The following is a 22,546-nucleotide window of genomic DNA, read 5'->3' as shown; positions in this document are numbered from 1 at the left end:
GGTTTATCTGTTTTAGTTCCTCCTGCGTTCTGTGCTGTATTTCATACTACAAACACAAGCCTTTGTTACAAAAAATGAAAGCTCTATATACAAATAGTAGTTGTAAAAATGTCAAGACTATACAATGGTAACATCACCATCATCAAAATACTACATCCTGTTAACATTTTCAATGCCACTAGCAAAACTGATTTTAGTGCATCTGGTTACCACATCGGTTCACATTTTAGAGCTGTCCTCAATATAATTCAGGAAAAATTTGCAATCATAAATAATATTAGCATAATGTAGAAATCAGTATTATTGGATTTCACATGCTCATTGCTTACATAAGAAAGTAAATCTGGCAGTGCTTTGTATTTTCATTACCCCATATCTCCCAACTTTTTGAGATGGGAATGAAAGACACCTATCAGCAAAAGTATGGAGGCATAGGACACACTTCTGGCCACGCTACCCCTTAAAGGAGAAATGTATAAAAAAACAAGATTGGTTAAACCCACAAGTGCTTTTTTTACCACTACTATTCCTTTATATTGACTTTTGGAATCTACAAATGCAGCAATTTAGAAATCAGATGAAAGGTTTAAACTTTTTAATAGATACAAAGTGCATTTTATATACATATATAGATCAGACCAGAATGAGGGACAAATTGGGGCGTAATGAGGGACAGAGGGACATTGCTCCAAATCAGGGACAGTCCCCCAAAATGAGGGACAGTTGGGAGCTATGCTTACCCTGGTCCGTGTATGTGAGGAGTTAACAATATATTGTTTATAGCACAGACTTGAAGGAATTGTGGCAAGAAACCATTAACCTACAATATTCTGAATGTTAAATTACTGTATATTGTGTATAAACTTTTATTTGAGATTTAAACAATTCACTGTATGTTACATTTGTTTCTCCTCTCACCATGACATCCGATAATATACATTTCCTTTGAGATTTAGATAAAATAATAAAACCAGTATATTTTGGGTTGCGGGAGGAAAGTGTAAGCCAAGTGAACACCATGAAAACATAGAAACTCTACATAGATAATGGGGTTGATTTACTAAAACTGGAGCACTCAGAATCTGGTGCATCTGTGCATGGTAGCCAATCAGCTTCTAACTTCAGCTTGGTCAATTAAGCTTTGACAAAAAACCTGGAAGCTAATTGGTTTCTATGCAGAGCTGCACCAGATTTTACACTCTGGTTTTAGTAAATCCCAGAAAATGTTTATGGTGGGAATTTAATCCAGGACCTTGGTGCTACAAACTTAATCTTAGGGGAAAGGGGCAGATTAGAACAGGGTGGGAGCAGTTTGGCTCTATTAACTCTTCTGCTTTAGTGCCTAAAAGGCAAGGTCCAAGGCAAGTATAACTTCTTGTACCATTCAGTAAAGTGGTTGTAAACCCTCACATATACCCAGTGAAGTGAATAGCCTCAGATGACATAAGTTTTACTTGTTTAACTGCAGTCTTCTCTAGAACCCTTCAAAGTGATCAAATCCTTATGCATCTGTGAATAGTATAGAGAAGGAAGTAGAGACCTGCAGTTGCAGCTCTGAGACTCTGTGTGAGAGCTGATTGAAGGAAAGGGACACCCCCACCCTTCACATAGGCAGAGGAACAAAGGAACATGCAGAGCTGTATTCTGAATAGACACGCTGTGTGCTTATCCCCCCCCCATCACAAATTTTAGCTCATGTTATCTCATGTGTCGGAAAAACTTCTCAGAAGTGACTCATGCTGATAACAGAGGAAAGAAGCAGCAGAGTGAAACGACACTTAGAGCTTTGGAGAAAGACAAGTAAACACTACAGATATACAGTATGTGCTTAGTTCAGATTTCATGACCGGGGTTTACAACCACTTTAAAGAAGATCTCATGAAAAAGTAAATGCCAGCTTATACATTTATGTTTAAATAAGTTTCTATGTCCTATCCTGTGTTAATGGCAATGTATTTTAAACACATGTTTGGTGGATATATAGCCCTTAACAATGTAATAACGTCAATGTAATTGACGGTGCCACGTTCAGTGCGCCTGCGCGCTGCTGTCTACGGCGCATGCGCCGTAGACAGCGGTGCCTGTCTTCGGGCAAATATCTCCTAAACCGTATAGGTTTAGGAGATATTTCTTGGACCTACAGGTAAGCCTTAATCTAGGCTTACCTGTAGGTCAAAGTGTGTTGTAAGGGTTTACAACCACTTTAAGGCTGTTGTATGAAGAAATAAATATTCAGTTCCTGATGAGACAAAAGTACATAAATTACTTTGTCTGATCTTACTAGATGTCTTGTAACCCTAGCTGCGATGTTGGGCAGGGCGCCCCCCACCTTGGTGCACAACCACCCCACACCTTACCTAGCAAGAAGGCTGATTCTCTGGCGGGGGCCTATCTCTGACTTCCAACACTTGCTTGAGGAAAGTAATGGCAAGAGAAATGCAGAGGTAGGTGAAATGTGACATCTTCCCACCCTTCTGCATTCCTCTTTTTAGCACTTGCCTTCTGGCCATACACCAAGGGGGGTGCCCTGTCCAACATTGCAATTTGTGTTACAGGGAACCTAGGAAAATGGAACAAAGTACTGCATGCACTTTGTTCCATCTGGAACTGGATATTGTGAAAAAATGTGTGATAATTCTTCTTTACGGGAAAAATGCCACTAAATATTATCTAGAACAGCCACAGACTATAGAAACATAATGTTGTAATAAGCTGTGTCCCCTCTATCTGCTGAGTGCATTTGTATAAATTTGAATATCTTCTACTAAGCGTGTGCACACCATCTCCTCATTATGCGAAGGCTCAGTAGTAGTACAAAATAAAAAAAAAACACAGAGAAAAATAAATAAATTCCACTACCATTATGGAATGGTAACTATACAGTTTTTGCTCTTTGTAAGCTGAGTCAGTAAGTAGCATGAGTGGAATAGCCATATTTAACAGAAATATTCTTCAGGGTCATTTTTCAGACGTTGCCAACCAAACCAAAGATTTCAAATGGCACCCCAGTTTTGATTTGAGCTAAACATACATACTAAACACAGTTATAGCATTTCCCATTTTCTTCTTTTTTTTTTGCAAAATTTTTATTTTCATCTTCAAGTTTTAAAACAAAATAACATCACAATAAGACAACATAAATGGGGGGTATATAGGAAGGTGGAGGGAGGGTAGTGGGGGAGGGGGGCAAGGAGAGAGGTATACATTCAACTTAGTTTGAGTGCAAACGGACAACCATGTCAACAGGGAGGCATTTCTACTCATGTTGTCCAGACTAACACCCCTCCTGTTCCAGACATTCGGTCCACATGGACAGGCCCTTCCTCCATATTGGAGGGGGGTGGAGTGTTCTTCGTCATAGTTTAAAATTTCTTGTACAAATGTCTCCCTCCTTATATATAGCAAAGGTGAACTCGGAGTACCTGGGTTGGTCTAAAATCTGGTGACCAACCGGGTGGCACAAAAAGCGGATATTGGGTATCCTCAAGCTATATCATGAAAAATAAAACAGAAACAAAACAAAACATGTAACCAATAGAATAGAAAGAGTGGTGAAAGGGGAACAAAAGAAGGAAAAGGTTAGGAAGGGAGGAGGAAACATATGCAGTGTGTCTCACCGGATTCACTGATGTCTACTTTTGAGCAGAGCCTGTAGTTGTTGACAGAAGTTTCGCCTGGACCAGTCTCCCAAATGATGGATCCGCTAAAGCAAGAAGTACAACGTCTAGACTAGACAATGCCATAGTTGTGTCCTGTACGTGGGTTTTCCCAGCTGTCCATGTGAGCTCGAATTTTCCCCGGGTATCTCTACAGGTGGCTAGCCAACTCTCTGCCCCATTTTCTTTTTTAAATAAAAAAAAATGCATATGGCAAGAATTGAACTCTACCAGAAGTGTGTAATAGTTTCTGCACTTTCCACAGTGAAATGATTAAGGCAATCACTGTCAATTATTATATTACAACTTTCAGCTCTAAAATTTTAATATATTGACTTACTGTATATACTCATTAATTATGTTCACAAGTACAGTGTGATATTACGTTGTACATAGCACAGTGAAGTATACACAAGTCCATTTTAGTTGCTGCATGCAAAAAATGTATTGACCTACAGACAGAGAATCAGTGATCTGTAAACCATAATCTGTTTTTTTTTTGGTTTATCATAACTGCCATTCTTTTTAGCAATGGCAGCCAATGAGAGCTGAAGATTGCAACTGTAAGAGCAAATAACACGTGTGCTTAATTAATTAAACCTAGTGTCTTCAATTGGTGTTTAATGCCAGATACTGGTTTAACAGCATGCTTTTGTTGTTGTTTTTTTCAGTTGTCCAGTTGTCACAACATTATGGCTGATAGTGGTCCTCTGGCTGGAGAGCTTCCCTCAGGTTGGTCCAGAAGACTTCTTGTTCCTCTTCCTCTGTTGGCCACTTGAGGTAGGTTTTTGTGTTCATGAGTTTGCGCAGTTTGGCAAATCTTTTTGGGACAGTTGACCTTTCAATAGGTTCCAGGATAACCAAAATGGCTGTATCATTATTTTCATCAAAAAGACGAAAGTGTGAGAATTCTAGCTCATATTTGCACCATTCGCTTTGAACAAAGTGCTCAGACAAGATAAACAGGGTTTTGTAGCTTGTTTCCATGGCATCAATTATGTTATCGATGATCGTTTTGCCAGGCACAAAGTCTCGCTTATGAAAGCATATCCTGAATGGAGGATCACCATTTTCCAATAATGGCAACATCATATTTTCCACCCATTCCGAATCTCTTTCGCTATATGATACATATGCATCATAACAGATTTCTCTGTCCAGTACTTTCAATGGTCTTCTCTTTGCTTTCAGCCAGGCACAGGTCATCTTCACATACCATACAATGTGAAAATAATAGCAGAGCAACAAAATTAAGGTTATGCCTAATATCAAGATGATGCATGTTAGTGTCACAACTAATGTTTTGTGGCACATTAAGAGAGGAAGGTTTGCTTTGTCGATTTGATTGTCTCTGACAGATGATGGAGAGTCACAAACGTAATCTTGTGGCCAACCAATGAGTAGATTATGATTTTTGATAACAAAATCCACAAACTGACAGGAGCAGAAGTAACTATTATTTCTTCCATCTAGTCCTGTTAAATTTGGAAAGAAGTTCAAGTCAGACTGAAAAAAGTCAATGAACCGGTTTTCTCGGATTATAAGCAGATTTAAACTAGGCAGGTAGGCATCCGCTGGCAGTTTAGTTAATCTGTTTTCTGATATGTAAAGCTCTTTTAAATCTGGCAAAGAAAATCCAAATTTTTCAATATTATTGAAACTCACATCCAAATGCTCCAAAGTTACAGGAATGCAGTCACTGATATATCTGATCTGGCAATTTGAGATATTTAAGGATTTGAGGTTTACAGGCCATGTACATGAAGAGGAACTTGAACCACCAAAATTGTTTTGACTGAGATCAATGCTAGTTAAAGAGGATACATGTGATAATGTTTCAGCAACTTTTGGTAATGAAAGCAATCGATTTCTGCTCACATTTAAAGTTTTCAGTGAAGGCCAAGCACCAAATCCATCATAAAAACAAGATGCACCTTGCAAAAGCAGGTCCGTCAGGAGATTGCCACTCAAGTCAAGGTACTCCATCATCATAAAGGATCTGGAAAAATTGCAAGGCATCAAAAACACTTTGCTATCAACACAGGTAACGCTTTTAATTCTCCGCACTACCTTATATACAAAGCTTAAGTCTGAAAAAACATAAAAATTGGGTATGTACAGATTCTTGATCACTACTGTGGTAAGAGATGAGTTTTCATCCTTCAGAAATGGAGCACCATGCCCTGTCCCTTTTAGTGTACAATCAAGCAGATCAAAGTCTGTAACATTTTTGTAAGTGTGAATAATTTCTATAAGTCGTGCTGCACTGTTGTCAGTTAGCAGACATTCCCTATACATTAAAACTTTCACCGTTGTGTCAGTCAGAGCTGTGAAGGATTCTACATCTTCATGCATTGTGAAGGACATGTTTCTGATTTCTAATACAATAGCAGACAGTGAAAGATCTGTCAATATGTATGGTAATAGGGTTATATTTGTAGTAATGGTAACATGCCTGATAGATGTTATTGTCTTTAGGGTACCATTTGCATATTGCCTGAGATTTGAAATATTTAAGTATAGGTTATCTAAGCTCAACACTCCATCAAAGTCATGCCTATGAAAAGCTTCAAAGTTACCATTTCCAATCTTCAAATCCTTCAGTGAGGACAGAGCAGAAAAAAGGGAGCTTTCACCAAGTGATGTATATTGGTTACCAAGTAGGTTTAACCGTTTCAAGCTTTGAAGGTGTCTAAACCAAGCAGGCAACATGCTGGTAAGTTTATTATAAGATATATCCAGCTCTTCAAGATTCACCAGTGACTGAAAAGCATTTTGGCTAATGGAATGGATGTCATTGTTGTTCACGAGCAGCACTTCCAGCTCCTTGTATGGCTGTAGATCTGTGTCTGTAATCTCTTGAATTAAGTTATTAGATATGTCCAGCCGCTGCAGTTGTTTTGGCAGGTTGGGAGGGATAGCAGGCAAATGTCTAGAGGAGCAATTACAGAAATTCATGCCATCACAAAAACAGGCATCAGCTTCATATAAAGAATGTGTTAAAGCCACCAATGAACAGATCAAGTAACAACTGCACATGTATGCAACCATCCTGATGTTGAGGGACCTAAAAAAACAAAAATAAGTACAGATTAGATAGGTTAGTAGACAGATTCACAGTCGACTAAAGGCTGACATCAATCGATTTCCCAAACCATGCTAACAACCTGAATGAAGGGATTTCCACTTCTGGCTAATGTATTCAGGTAGCTGCAGTACCCATAGGGGCCTGATTACAATGGTGGTGCTTCACAGTTACTGCATCTGATAGGATTTTGACCAATAATTTTCTTGCTGGCTCAGTTCATTTTTAAATTGACTGTTTTCAAATTGGACATTAAGGAAGCAATGCAAAGAGAACAGGATACATTCTCATACAAGTACATGCTGCAGCAGGCACATATCAGGAATATGAAGTGTTGGGGTAACAAACGCTTTAAATTCCTATCAAGGGCACACTCTGACTGCAAACATTCAATGGCATCTTACAGATGTTTACCTATTATTAAAAGGATAGATATATGCAGTGCTAAAAGCATGAAATTATAAAGTAAGAGTCCATTGTGTTGAAACAAAGTCCTTGTTCAGGTTAAAAAACTGCAACCACCCACGGTGTACACAGGGACACAATAAGGTGAATATGAGGTATATATCCTCCACCAAACACCAACACACCAGGCCTCTTACCAAAGAGAATGGACCACTGAATTACAGGTGGTCAGACAGTCAGCTACCCTATCACTCTTATACATATCAAATAGAACTAATTAGTGTAAGTAGCACATACAAAATGCTTAACAGAGACAGCTTGTGGATAATTAGAAGATGACAATAATGTTAATAATGAATTGAACACCATCAAATTGAAAAATATATATAAAAAATACACACACACACACACATATATATATAAATACATATATAAATTGCCTGATTCAAGAAACCCAAAGTGACTTAAAAACTCAATAAAATTACCATTAAAGCTCAATACAATTACAATAGTTTACCTTGAATAGATAGTATCTGGCTTTGGGCTTGTATGCAAAAAAGTTTTTTTTTTTTTTTTTGTTTTTTTTTACAATAAATCATTATAAAAATAAAAAATAATATAAAAAATTATTTATAAATAAATTTAGCTATTACAGTAAAACCTTGGTTTGAGAGTAACTCACTAGAGTTTAAGCCCCTGTACACACGGTCGGAGATTTTGACAACCAAATCCGTCGGATCTTGTCCGTCGGATTTTGCCTGTCGGATCTTGTCCGAAACTGTTGCATACACACGGTCGGACTAAGTTGTCGAAAAATCCGATCATTCAGAAAGTGATGACGTAATTTTGTTACGATGGGACTACGTTCAGGCTAGTAGCCAATAGCTTTGATGTAGGAATTTGATCTGAGCATGCGTGGCACTTGGTCCGATCAAAATTCTCTACACATGATCGGAGTATGTCCGATCGAACCAGTTGGTCGGAAAATATTTCCAACAAGTTGGAAAATTGGGTCCAACGGATATTCCGATGGAATCAGTCCGATGCATACCACACACAGTCGGATTATCCGACAACACGGTCCGATAGGACACATTCCGACGGATTCTCTGACCGTGTGTACAAGAGCTAAGCCCTTGTACACACGGTCGGACATTTCGACAACCAAATCCGTCGGATTCTGTCCGTCGGATCTTGTCCGAAACTGTTGCATACACACGGTCGGACTAAGTTGTCGAAAAATTCGATCATTCAGAACGTGATGACGTAATTTTATTACGATGGGACTACGTTCAGGCTAGGAGCCAATAGCTTTGATGTAGGAATTTGATCTGAGCATGCGTGGCACTTGGTCCGATCAAAATTCTCTACACATGATCGGAGTATGTCCGATCGAACCAGTTGGTGGGAAAATATTTCCAACAAGTTGGAAAATTGGGTCCGACGGATATTCCGACGGAATCAGTCTGATGCATACCACACACAGTCGGATTATCCGACAACGCGGTCCGATAGGACACATTCCGACGGATTCTCCGACCGTGTGTACAAGGGCTAAGGGTGTTTTGCAAGACAAGCAAAATCTTTAATAAATTTTGACTTGATCAGCGATGTCTTGATATACAAGTAGCGTCAGGTCACAATTGAGTATAAAAGAGAAGAGAGGTACCTCTAAGTGTAGCAATGCAGCTACATTTAATGAAGGTACAACATTTACAAACAAACATGGTTGATGATTAAAACAGGCACATCCAAGTATGCAGGCATCCGGGGTAAAGCTGTCCACATAGACCGTCCTCCGCACTGATATTGACGTTGTCCCTTCGGCGCTGCACCTCAAGTCTCGCTTTCAGATTGCTCTACTGCAGAGTAGTCTTCCCGGTAGTCTTCCCAGTCATGATTGTAGTCTGACAGCAGTGAGAGCCAGCTGTGCGGGGATGGTCTACGTTGACAGCTTTACCCCAGATGCCTGCATACTTAGATGTGCCTCTTTTAATCATTAGTGAGTTGCTAATTTTATACTCTAGCTCCTGCTGGATTTTGCTTCTAATCCCTTTGTGGAGGCTTCAATTTGTGAATGGACATTTGAGTTTCCATTATTTCTTATGGGGATATTCGCTTTGTTATACAAGTGTTTTGGATTACAGGCATGTTTCTGGAACAAATTATGCTCGCAATCCAAGGTTTTACTGTATTAATAAAACAATTGATGTCCCAATCGTTTAAGCTGAATGGGACATAAGTTTTGAGCTGATAAATCCATCTGGTTTCAAGTCGAGAGATCTCCCTCTAATGTTACTACCCCTCCAGTGGTGAGAATATTTATCAATGGCCATGAAAAGTGTGCCTGCAGGGTTCTTACGGTGGCACCTGGTGAAATGTTTAGGTACACTGTGATTAGAAAACCCAGACCTAATATTGGTGATGAATTGGTGATGTGCTCCTCTGGTCTCCAATATCCTCACTGCATGCCCTACATATTGATACCCACAAGATCATAGTATCAAATACACCACATTCTTAGTCGTGCATGTGAAAAATGAATTAATGTTGTATGTTAAACCCATTTCATAGGACTGAAAGCTAGTAAGTTTTCTCCCCTGAAAAGAATCCATTTGGCAAACAGCACACATCCTACAAGGAAAAAAACCCTTCAAGTCATGAAAGAAGAGTTCTTACAGCAGGGGGAAGTAACATTTCTCAAGGACGCTACTCCTCTATACCACCAAGGGACATTGAGGTAAGCAAGGGTCCAATATGACATCATTCTCTTAATATACTTAATCGCTCAATGTTGTTCCGAGTATGAGGTAATGAAAAAATAATTAAAGAGATCAGGTTCCTATTCCTAGATAGCAATAGTTCTCTATTATTACCCGACACTTCCACAATATTGTCATCCACAGCTCGGTTTCAAGACATGTGCCTGTAAGTAGTAATCATCCACCATGGTACAGTTCAGTCTAAACCTCAACAATTGGTTTTTAGAAACCCCTTTTAGCCATGATGGGTGATAACAACTGGTGTTTTCTCTATATGAATTTTTATTACTCATTGAAATAGGCGATGTTAGAAAGAGAGCCATTGGTTACCCTAATGTCTAAATCCTGAAAGTGCACCCCCTTGGTGTTAGCCTCAGACTGTAATGTAATGATACCCCTATCATTATTATTGAGATGGGTGATACATTTTAGTAGCCTATCCATACTACCATTTCATAGGAGGAGGATGTCATCAATGAGCCTACCACAAAAAAAAACAATTTAGAGCATCTGCTGTCATGGATGAAATCTTCTTCCCACTTGCCCAAATAAACAGGCCATACTTGGTGCCAATTTGGCACCTATTGCCACGCCACAACCTTGTAGGTAATATTTCCCCCAAACCAGAAATAATTATGGAAAAATTAAAGTGATTGTAAGGGTTAATTTAAAAAACAATAACAAACATATCATACTTACCTCCACTGTGCAGCTCGTTTTGCACAGAGTTGCCCCGAACCTCGTCTTCTGGGGTCCCCCGGTGGCTTTCGCGGCTCCTCCCCATATCAGATAATCCCCTAGGAGAAGCGCTTTCCCGGGGGGGTTACCTTGTTGGCGCGCTCCCTTCCGAGTCCGACATTCAGCGTCCATAGCTGACAAATTTATGTCTCAATAGCTGACGAATGTATGACTCAGCCCCGCCCCCCGACACCTGCATCATTGAATTTGATTGACAGCAGCGGGAGCCAATGGCTGTGCTGCTGTAAATCTATCCAGTCAAGAGCCAAGAACCTGGGCAGAGAGACAGCTCATCCCCGCCGGGTCAAGTTCCAGGGCTCAGGTAAGCAAAACAGAGGGGCTGAGGGGGGGGGGGGGGCAGTCACTGCCAGGTGTTTTTTCATCTTAATGTATAAGATGCATTAAGGTGAAAAAGCACAAAGGTTTACAACCCCTTTAAGCAAGTCCAGAATGAACTGAGTGTAGGTCACCACTAGATCATTAGCCCTTTCCAGAAAGTGTCTCATCGCTTACAAACCATGCCTATGTGAGATGACAGTATACAAAGATGTGGCATCAGCTGTTGCCAAACTGTACCCACTCAATTGTTCTAAGTAAATTGATAACATAAGTAGAATCCCTCAAGTAAGAAGGGTCTAAATGCACAGCATTATATATTCAGGGACACTGGTATCACAGTGGTGTTATATTGTAATATATTGTTTTTGTTTTATAGTGTCAAACACATTCCTTCATAGTTGATTCTGTACACATAGTAAGTAGAGCAGGGGATCTTAGAATAAAGATCACGATTCTCGGCTTAACATCATCTTTCACATTATACAAAAAATTGGGCTAACTTTGCAGTTTTTTATTTATTTATTTATTTTTTAAATAAAGTGTATTTTTTACCAAACAATTGCGTTTGAAAGACCGCTAGGCAAATATTGTGTGAAATAAAATATTGCAACTACCACCATTTTATTCTCTAGGGTCTCTGCTAAAAAAATATATATATATATATATATATATATATATATATATATAATGTTTGGGGTTCTAAGTAATTTTCTAGCAAAAAATACAGATTTTTAACTTGTAAGCAAAAAGTGTCAGAAAAAGTCTTATGCCCCGTACACACGATCAGACTTTCCGACAACAAAACCTTGGATTATTGTTTGAAGGGTGTTGGCTCCAACTTGTCTTGCATACACACGTCACCCAAATGTTGGCCAACAATTACGAACATAGTGACGTACAAGACTTACGTGATATCTCCATTACAAATTCCAGTTTTACAAGACCGAGCGCTTCCGGCTGGTACTTGATTATGAGCATGAATGGGCTTTTGTGCGTCTGACTTGTGTACACACCATCAGAAAGTCCAAAAATTTGAGAACCTGCTAGCCAACATTTATTGGCAGGAAGTCCGACAACAAAATGTTCGATGGAGCATACATACGGTCTGACTTTCCGCCAACAAGCTCACATGCAACATTTGTTGTCAGAAAATCCGATCATGTGTATGCAGCATTAGTCTTTAAGTAGTTAAATTTACCTAATTTGCAGAACAAAGTTCATCCCTTTGGACTCAATCACACTGCAGTTGCTGATTTTACAGGCATTTGAGCTTTTATTTCAGCTTGAAGAAGCTTGTTCTTTTTTGTGCTCTTGTGCACGTTTTTATTCAGCTTCTTCAAGCTGCATTTTCTTTTTTTCTTTGAGCTCTTTGGAGCTCAAAGAAAAAAACATTTCCTGTTAACATTCTCTTTTTGTTATTATTTATACAAAACATATTTATTACCCCATTTCTCCCCCGCCCCTTTAATCTGTTGATCCTTTCAAATCCACATTATATTGTTTCCACCATTACCTGAAAGTAAGTTTCAGTCCTTTTAAACATTCTCCACTTTTCCCATATTGCCCAATACCTATGCATTCAATCTTTCTCCATGTTGCTTAAATATTCCATATTATTAATATACTCAACTCTCAATAGCCATTCTCTAATACTAGGTTTTTTGGTATCTAACCATTTTTTAGGGATGAGGACTTTTGCTGCGTTAAGCAAAAATGGTATTAAGGTTTGTTTATATTGATTCTTTGTTTTCTTTGTACCATGGAATAAGCAGGCCCAGGGGCAGTATGGTATCCTATCTCCTGTTATTATCTCTATATAGTCTAATATATTTGTTTTATCAGTATTGTTTTATCTCTGGACATTCCCACCATATGTGAAATGTTGTTCCCGGTAATTTACAATTTCTCCAACACTGAGGAGATTTCAAGGGATATATTCTATGTATCTTTTCCGGGGTCAAATGCCACCTTATCAGACACTTATAGTTTACTTCTATGGACATTATATCCGATGCATAGTTGTGAACAGCATTTATAATTTGTGTCTCATCAAGCTTAATACCCATATCCTGTTTCCTATTTTACTATAGCAGGTATCGCCCCCTGCCCCTCTATTTCTGTGAGAATCCCATATATCCGAGATATACCATCTTTTACAGTATTGTTTGAGTTACAAAGCTTCTCTAATGGGGCCTGGAATTGAGTTTATGAAATGTTGAATCTGTAAGTATTCCCAGTCCTTCAAGTTTTGCCACCCATATTTCTTTATTATATCTTGTTTTGTCATTATTTCTTCCCGTGAAGTGATATCTTTTACTTGTATATCTAACATTTGTTTCCCTAGCTGTGTACCGTTACCTTACTCTAGAACTGAGTAGGGATGGTCCTGATGTTCGAATCGAACATAAGTTTGACTCGAACATCGGGTGTTTGCAAACTAACCGAACATATGGGGGGTTTGCGGCACATTCGAGGGCCGCGGAGTGCCCCATAATGCACTGCGAGATCCCAGAGCATTGAGGGCTCCTGAGTGGCCAAAGCATGCACCTGACCTGCATGCTTTGGCCAATCACAGCGCGATCTGCTGTGAGAGCCATGATTGGTCAAAGACAGGGTGCCTTTGGCCAATCATGGCTCAGGAAGCCAAGTCCACGCCCCACACGGCCATATGTAGTGTGATACGTGGAGGAGACTGTATACACAGTGCATTCAGTGTAGACTATATATACAGTGCATTCATTGTAAACTATATATACAGTGCAGGCAGTCTAGTTTGTGTGTGTGTGTGTGTATATATAGTGCAGTCAGTTTAGAGTATATAATACAGTGCATTGAAGTGGTTAAGGGGAACCCTATGACAAAATTAAGAAAAAAAATGTCTGGTCCGGGTCTGGTATAGATTATTAAGGGAAACTCCACATCAAAATTTATTTAAAAAACAGCGTGAGGTCCCCCAAAATCCTTTAGGTCTGGTATAGATTTTAAGGGGAACTCTACGCTGAATTTTTTTAATAAATTGGTGTGGGGTCCCCCCAAAATCCATACCATACCCTTATCTGAGCAAGCAGCCTGGCAGGCATGTAAAGGGGGGGTGAGTGAGAAGCCCCCCCCCCCCAAACCAAATCAGGCCACTTACGAAATCACCCAGACCCCCACATCGCAGCCATTTCAATGCAGGTATGGAAACCTGCATTGAGAATATCTAATCCAATATCAGATAAGTGGACCCCGTCAGGCCTATATAGCCCAGGGAGACCACCCTCCAATTCGGTGTGGCGGCATGAAAACCTTGAAAATGGACAAAAATATTTTCCACTGATCTATTTAACCTCCTTCTAACCTTTCTGAGTGGGCGTAGAGAAGCATAGTTCAACCACTTCAGTCTAGGAATTATTACTGAGAAGACTAAAATTGTATTATGGAAGGACAAATGAAATCTCACAATATCATTATGCATAGAAAAAATGAACTCAAGAGATTTGACCTTGCCCAAATCATTACCACCTAAGTGTAAAAGCAAAATGTCTGGTGGAGGCCAACTCTGGTATAATTTACCCAAAACTACAAATAGATCTGCCCAAATCATACCCTGCTTCCCATGCAAAAATACTCTAAATTTATCATGCTCTAAACCCAGGTTCTCAGTGTAGATTCAGTGACCTGCTCTCTGCTTGGCCCAATGGATGAAGGAGTGTCTGACAATCTGCACTATTTTCTGTAAACCTGCAATAATTTAGATAAGTGTTAGGGCAAACATATAAGCAGAAACTGTCTGACTTCCATCTACCTATATTTTTTTATTAAACCTTTGGAAAGACTTACTCTAGCTGCTTCTGTGGGAAGCCCCTATTCTGATTGAGTGTGAGGTAATGTGTGAATTACTTAAATTTAACCTCCCTATGCATTTGTTGAGAACACCAATGAATTTAAATTTACTCAGAGGTGTTCCATCAGAATGCAGAAAGAGATGTCCTGTACTATCCGGCCTCACCTTAATATAAGATCGTAACAATGCCACTGGGCATATTGACTTCTGTTTACATGCTTTTAAGACAATCCAAGCTCCTTCCCCTCTCTGTTCTGCTTTTGACTGTTTCAATAAAATATTTACTTCCCCATCACTAACAGTACATTCAACATCTGAATGCTATCAAGTTGCTTTTTTGTGAGCAAAACTAGTTCAGAGGACAGTGAAAAAAAAAGCCACTGAAAATGTTGCCTTGAACAACCTTGCCTCAAAATCTAACCAGCAGACAGATTCTGTAACCTTGCAAAGATTATTTATTTATTTTTATCCAGAATTTCTGGAGTGATTGGAGTCTTTAACCTTTCTAATTTTCCAATACCCTTTTAATGCTTGTTTTACAGTGAAAAAACTCAGTAGAGATAGGAAATGGAACTAGACAGGGATGTCCCCTGTCCCCCTCCTCTTTGCCTTATCCTTAGAGCCATTTCTCTGCACAATAAGGCTAAATCCAGATATAACAGGAATTCAAATGGGTAACTCACAGTGTAAGATATTAGCATATGCTGATGACTTACTATTTACTTTAACAAACCCTAAAATCTGTCTGCCAAACCTCTTCAGAGAATTCAAAATATTCAGGAAAATCTCACATCTAAAGATAAACTTTTCCAAGTCAGAAGCGATGGACGTTGCTATCCCTCCCCATACTTTACTCGACTTACAAACTAACTTTAACCTCACATGGACTACCACGGCTTTAAAATACCTTGGTACAAACATCCCACCGGATATCACAAGCACATTCAACTTAAATTTTCCCCATTACTTTCTAAGACCGGCACCTTGCTAGAGAAATGGCACACAGGCTTCCACTTGTGGTTTGGGAGATGCAACCTTATTAAAATGAGTATACTGCCCAAATTCATATACCTCCTCCAAGCCCTACTGATACAGATCCCACCATCCTACTTTAAACAGATACAGGCCCTCTTCACCCGAATTTGCTTGGTCCCAAAAAAAAAAAAACAAGTGCAAATGATGCTATCCAAGCGCTATGGAGGACTAGCACTGCCTGACATAAGACAGTACTACCTAGCTGCCCACTTAGGGCGCATACTTGACTGGAGACACAACAGGATATCCAAACTCTGGGTACAAATTGAACAGTCCCAGACTCGCATACCTTTGAAAGGTGCTCTCTGGTGCTACGGTGTTCTGCTCCCAGGCCTGAAATTATACCTGCTTGTGGGCACAACACTGGGATATGGCCACTTGGCCACCAACCAAACGCCCCTTACATCCAAAACCTCCTCACTACTCCCAATTAGAGATGGATGAACTTCCGACGGGACGTTTTGCGAACGTGAACCGCGAACAAGGCCAAAAGTTCACGAACCGCAAAGTTCACAGTGGGCCCCATTGACTTTAATGGCAGACGAACCTTAAAAACCTACAGGTCCTATTTTTAGCCACAAAATACTTAATAGCTGTGCACACATAGTCCCACCACATGGACACTGACATAACAAAAGTATTAAGTGAATCTGGGATCGACAACGACAAGCATTCTTTTTTTATCTGTGAAATTTTGACAATTCAGGAGCGCATGAAGGCAATGGAGGAGAGGAAAGGTCAGGGCAGGCTATGAAGAGGGTGCAGGAGATGATCCCCAGCACCGTGATAGAGAGCACTGACACCAGCACCGAGTTAGAGAGCACTGACACCACACCAGCATCGTGATAGAGAGCACTGAGACCACACCAGCACCGAGATAGAGAGCACTGACACCAGCACCGAGATAGAGAGCACTGACACCATTACCAAGATAGAGAGCACTGACACTAGCACCGTGATAGAGAGCGCTGACACCAGCACCGAGATAGAGAGCACTGACACCAGAACCGAGATCTTGTGGGCACCCACGTGACATCACTAGACACGTCATCATCTACGTCACCTTCCCCACCACTATAATTAGAGATCGCGGAGTAGGCAGCAACACCGGGGACCAACCTCCTCCTTGGGTGATCTGGGTACTGTCGTCAGACTGCTGAGTGGCGGTTGTTGCTACCTCCTCTTCCTGATCCAATGCCAAGAGTGGCTGCGCATCGGCAATGTCTTGTGATGGATCGGAAAATAATTCCTGTGACTCAAGCGGAAGGTATATGGTGGTGGTGGTGTTGGTGGTAGTGGCTTTTGGGGGTGCACACAGCAGAGAGTGAAGAAGAGGGTGCAGTTCGAGAGGATGAGGAGGGTGCAGAAGAGTAAGGCTGAGTGAGCCACTCAACCAAGTCTGATGCGTCCTTTGACGTAATCGCACGCACCTTCTGCAATTTGCCACTTTGGCTCAAGTCTGTTGATCCTGCCCTACCCCTACCACCCCTGCGGAAGGGCCTGCCTCATCCTCTGCCTGTCATTTTTTAAATGACCCTGTGACAAAAGTCTCTAGAGAAGTGCAGCATGTATGTGGAAGAAGGTATATAACACCCCGCTTCAATCTGTCGTTTTTGGGGGCCACTGGTCTATCACACCAGTTATAATAATGTTTTTTGATTGCGTTTGTCACTCTTTGTAGTATCGCTGCAGAACCACTCAGCAGTCACAATACTGCAAAGTGGAAATGCACTATACTATGCTTTCTATATGTGCAAGTATTTAATACGTGTATTACACCCCTATATACTGCACACCAAATAGTACACCTATACCAGTCCTTAAAAGGACCTTTGTGGACCTAATAGTAGCTAGTGATTTGCAGACTGTCCCCCAGTCCCTACACTGATAAAAGACAGCAGTCAAGTATAATATTCTTTCTATATTTGAAAGAAAGTAGATTATACGTGTACAACCCTATATATTGTACACCTATACCAGTCCTTGAAAGAACCTTTGTTGGACCTAATAGTAATAGCTAGTGCTTAAACTGACTGTCCCTGCTCCACACAGCATCCTGTCCCTACACTGACAAAAGACAGCTGCAGAATCAGTCAGCAGTGCACTCAGCAATCACCAGCACAGCAGTGCACTGAACCCTATATACTGTACTACACCTATACCAGTCCTTAAAAGGACTTTTGTGGACCTAATAGCTAGCGATTTGTGTCACTACAGTCTCTCCCTGCTCCACACAGCGTCCTGTCCCTACACTGACATAAGACAGAATGTAAAATGGCCGCCAGATCCGGTCTATTTATAAGGTAGGGGGAATGTCCAATAGTCCATGTGCTGAAATGTCTCAATTGGCTGTCCTGTACCCCATGATGGATGTGTCATCATGGGTCAAAGTTCTTTCACAATGTAAACGCATATGCCCACCGGGCGAACAGCGCCAGAAGTCCGCCAGTTTGGCGAATCGCGGACACGCAAAATTCGCCACAAACCAACCACCGGGCGAACCACAAGGCCATCTCTACTCCCAATCCTTGGACACCCGAAATTCGAGCCGGGCCTACACTCCGCGCAATATGCCAGTCTCAGAGACTCCAATCACGACCACGCCGCTAAATTTGTTACCCATGGGAAATGGCCAACTATATAACAACTGTCTGATCCTACAGCAATTTTCCATATCCCCTTTTGGAAAGCTGCACAACTACATCCCTTCCTGCATTCCATCCCCAACCCCCAGGACTTTGTGCGACAGCTGATGCCATTCGAAGACCTATGCTCAGGTGTGGACTCAATTTCCCACACCCTCTCCCAAATGTATGCCCAATGAATACACCAAATGATCAGCCAGAGAGAGGAGGAAGGTACACTGATTCACATTTTCTGGTCATGCCCTGAGTTGAAAGACTTCTGGAGTAATGTTAGCTGCATTGCCCAGGAATTTACTGATTATCCTGTCCCAGACGAGACAGCGTTCTTTTTATTACACCATTCAAATATCCCTACCAAAATATAGAAAATGTCTCTAATACGACACTGAATGCAGCAAAGGCGTGCATACCCCTCTGCTGGAAGCAATGCTTGCCCCGTACATTTCACACTGGTTGCGGAAAGTAGAGGAGGTGAGGAAAATGGAGGATTTCATTCTCACGGCAGCACAAGATAGGCAAGAGACCTATAAGAAGACCTGGGACAAATGGCTTGTTTTCCTCTATTCTGCTGAGGGATAATGACTTCTAGGGACACAGAACACCTCGCCAGCCGTACCAAATCCATGACCTGGAATCTCCATCAAGATTTCTCCCCCCCCCCCCCCCCATCCTTACTTTAGCATCCATAAGGGAATGCAAGGTGGAGGATATAGTTCCAAATAAGAACTGATACCTGGATTGCTATCTCATGTGATTATGTGAATATGCATCCCGCAGCATATTCTATCAGTAATAGCCATAAATGTTATATTTGGATTGTATAACCACGATATTGGACCCTCCTTTATCTGTATTGTGGGGTCCTTTTCCCCTTCCTCCTTGGTGTTGAATAAAGTTTATATTTCAAAAAACTCAGTAGAGATGGGAGATAGTTTCATTTCATGAAGAATGAAATGCCCAAAACTATTTTATTAATGTGTGCCCATGAATGACCTTTGCTAAACAATGAGTCTAGAAATAACACCAAGCCAGAAACCAAACTGCAGTCAAAACCATACATATTTAGAAAAGAAGTCCATAATCACTAGGCTGACTTATACTCCACCATGGTGGAGGAGGCAATTGCATTTTTTACATTTATCAACACCTGTGTCAAATGAGCTTCCATAAACTTTCCAGACAGGCAATCTGCATTTGGAAAAAGGCAGTTGAAATGCTCCATCTGAAAACAAGACATTTGCTTTGCCAGGGATATACCTAGCCTTAACCCAAATCAAGTATCTTAGCAAAGCAATAACTAGCGGAGACCTTGAAGTTAGACAGTTTAAAGCATACATTACACCTTTATTATCCATGCTGAACAGAATACGTTCATTTTTAAAATTACCCCTCACATTTCAATAGCAACCACTATTGGGAATAATTATAAAATAACACTATTCTTTAAATAACCTTTATATTTTCATGCCAGGTCCCAGCGTTCCACACACCAATGTGTTTTCCATATGGCAGCGAAACCTAGGGACCCTGCCGCATCTATTTTAAGGCAAAAATCCTGATCATATATGAAGTCTTGCTGCCAAACCGTACTGCCATTAAAGTATTCTAGAAATCTCAGCCAAACCAATAAACCAGATGGGGACTGGGGTACTTTACACTTGGTCCATCTCACCAAATCCAGACGGACCCCCTTTGGAGGATCTGCTGAAACAGACCCACCCAAGTACTTGGTGGGACTCCTCCGAAGGGAGACCCCATGAGAGAGGGCGAGCTAAGCCAAAAGGCCATGTCCACCCCCTTCCAAGACTTTCAGGGCAGGCCCGAGGACCTACACCCTAATAGTCACACGTGCAAAAACGTGTACAAACATAAAAATACAAAGTGACAAAGGGCTTAAATAAAAGAAAGTGGGGGAGAAGGAAGTGGAGAGGAGAGTGAAAAGTGGTCATTGTGTATAACAATGGCCAGACCCTCTGGCCAGGAATCAAAAATTCCTCCAGTCCCAGTCAAAAGGGCTGGCCCAGGAGGCAGATGGACAAAAAAAGTGTGATATGGCACAATGACTGTGGTGCCACAGTTATATTACGGCACCCCTGGACTGCCACTCCAGGGGCACATACACCATGGGCTTCTTTACAGGCCCAACTCTCAGCCGGACCAGTGGAGCCCTCCACCCCTGTCAGATAGAGAGCCCTTCCAGGTTTTCTTGGGGAGAACTGCCGACAGCAAAACAGCCTCCATGAGGACTAGCCCTTCCAGGCCCCCATCAACCTGGCGGGTTTGCATAGCACCGGAAACCCTTTTTATTTCAAATTCTTCCTGCTCTTTTTCCAAACTGCCTGGATACTAGATCACCTGACCTACCTAGGAAAAGGTGACCAATAGAGAACCTTCCCTCTCTTTTCTCAAACTGCCTGGATACTAGGTGACCTGACCTATTCAAGGGAGGTGACCAATAGCACACCTTCCCGCAATTTCTAAGTTAAGGGGACACTTGAAACTCCACTGCCGCAATCCCATGAGGGAAGGGGGGTTAGAATTTTTTTTCCCTTCATTCTGACAGCAGGACTCGGTGCTTCCAAAATACACTTTTGTGAAGCTGTAACTGCTGATCGACAAAAGTTTTCTAATTTGTCTGTTTGACGGTCTAATTCTGTTGAGCGGAAACGGCCACAGCAGATCCAAATTAATTTGCTCACTGCCGACCCTGCCAAATTTCAGTCCATACATGGCCAGTAATACCAGTCCTCAGAAATATAAGTAAGGTTTACTTTGTTAATTTATTTATCAATCTGTTTATCAGTCTATAACTCTACGATCTTGGCTCGCATGTGACTGGTTGATATGGACTATATACATATTTTTTCTTTGATCTGGATTTCTCAGATAAGCCCAAAATTGAATAAGATCTTGTTGTCAAAATGAAAGTGATAGTATCAGAACTAGGATCTCCCAGAGAGGGCGGCATTACTCAGCTGTCTTATCCCTTCCATCAAATAAGTTAATGTTTATAGAACAGACATTCTTTGTGTTAGCTGAGCCCGGATAGCGCAGACACTTCTGTTTCAGGTACAAAAAGAGTGTAAAACATAGAAAACCAACCTGCAGACTCGTGTTTTCTGTATACGTGTCTCCCTTGGCGACTGTGCATCGAAGTAAGATGACGGAAAGAAGTTAGGCCTGGCAGCAATACAAGTTGCTGGTGACATACAGGATCTGGTTGCACGGCTGAGAAGCAATTCTCAGTTGTGGGCGGAGAGACAGGCAGTGTGGATTTGTTTTGATGAGGAAATTCCAAGCTTGTACAAAAGCCCCAGTCTTCTAGAAGAGGATGTTATGTTAGTTCTGTGTACGGTAATGCATAGTTTCACTGCTAGGCATGTGAAGGTGAAATCATGATAACAGCTAGAAAATCTTTTACTGTTTATGGTATGAGCTGATTGACTTTCTCCTTGTAAGTTCAGAAACAGAACGATTTGCATGCTGGTAATGCTTGTGACTGTGTGAGTTGGCCAGCAAAGTATGTATTGTAGTCATTGAAATTGAGACTGCCTGTCCGAACAATCTCCTACCTCTCAAATTTCTGAGATGAGAAAGGGGGACGCCTTCCAGTATAAAAGATTAGGTCAAAGGTGGCATCCCTTTCAGAGACCATGAAGGGCAAAAAAGAAAGGAAAAAAATATCAGTTAAACCCACTTATATTTCCACGCTACATTTCCTTAAAATGACACTAAACTGTTTTTAAAAAAATTCTACTCAAGTATATTTTCTTAAAGTGTTAGTTCACCTTTAATGGGAAAATATTCAGTGCAGTCCATGAACACTATCCCATCATTCTAAACCAATCTGTTGGCAGGTGCAGTATACTTTCTCCAATGTAGGTGGCACTAGCCCATAGCGGCGCTGCAGTTGAAGAGGAAGTCAATATCTTTGTATTAACCGCTTCAGCCCCATACCATTTGGCTGGCCAAAGACCAGAGCGCTTTTTGCGATTCGCCACTGTCGCTTGGCTCCCAAACAAAATTGACGTCCTTTTTTTCCCACAAATAGAGCT

General features: G+C 41.0%; 1 protein-coding gene across 1 annotated transcript; it reads right to left on the bottom strand.

Moving 5' to 3' along the window:
• Positions 1-580: 580 nt before the first annotated feature.
• Positions 581-21,800, bottom strand: TLR2 (toll like receptor 2). The gene is made up of 2 exons (XM_077477068.1): positions 21,594-21,800; positions 581-6,723 (listed from the first exon to the last, which is right to left on the bottom strand). The coding sequence occupies exons 1-2, from the start codon at positions 21,698-21,700 to the stop codon at positions 4,347-4,349; spliced, it is 2,484 nt and encodes an 827-aa protein (XP_077333194.1). The 5' UTR covers positions 21,701-21,800; the 3' UTR covers positions 581-4,346.
• Between the last annotated feature and the right edge of the window lie 746 nt (positions 21,801-22,546).

Source organism: Lithobates pipiens, unplaced genomic scaffold, assembly GCF_037356315.1.
Source record: "Lithobates pipiens isolate NorthernLeopardFrog02 unplaced genomic scaffold, aLitPip1_a1.2 Scaffold_13, whole genome shotgun sequence".
NCBI classification, from domain to species: domain Eukaryota; kingdom Metazoa; phylum Chordata; class Amphibia; order Anura; family Ranidae; genus Lithobates; species Lithobates pipiens.
This window is presented reverse-complemented; position numbering and strand designations above follow the sequence as displayed.

Coding starts and splice junctions, on each gene's coding strand:
- TLR2 (XM_077477068.1), bottom strand. CDS start 21,700: ATGTCACCAGCAACTTGTATTGCTGCCAGGCCTAACTTCTTTCCGTCA. Junction 6,724..21,593: donor CAGAAAACACGAGTCTGCAG/GTTGGTTTTCTA, acceptor TTGTTTTTTTAG/GTCCCTCAACATCAGGATGG.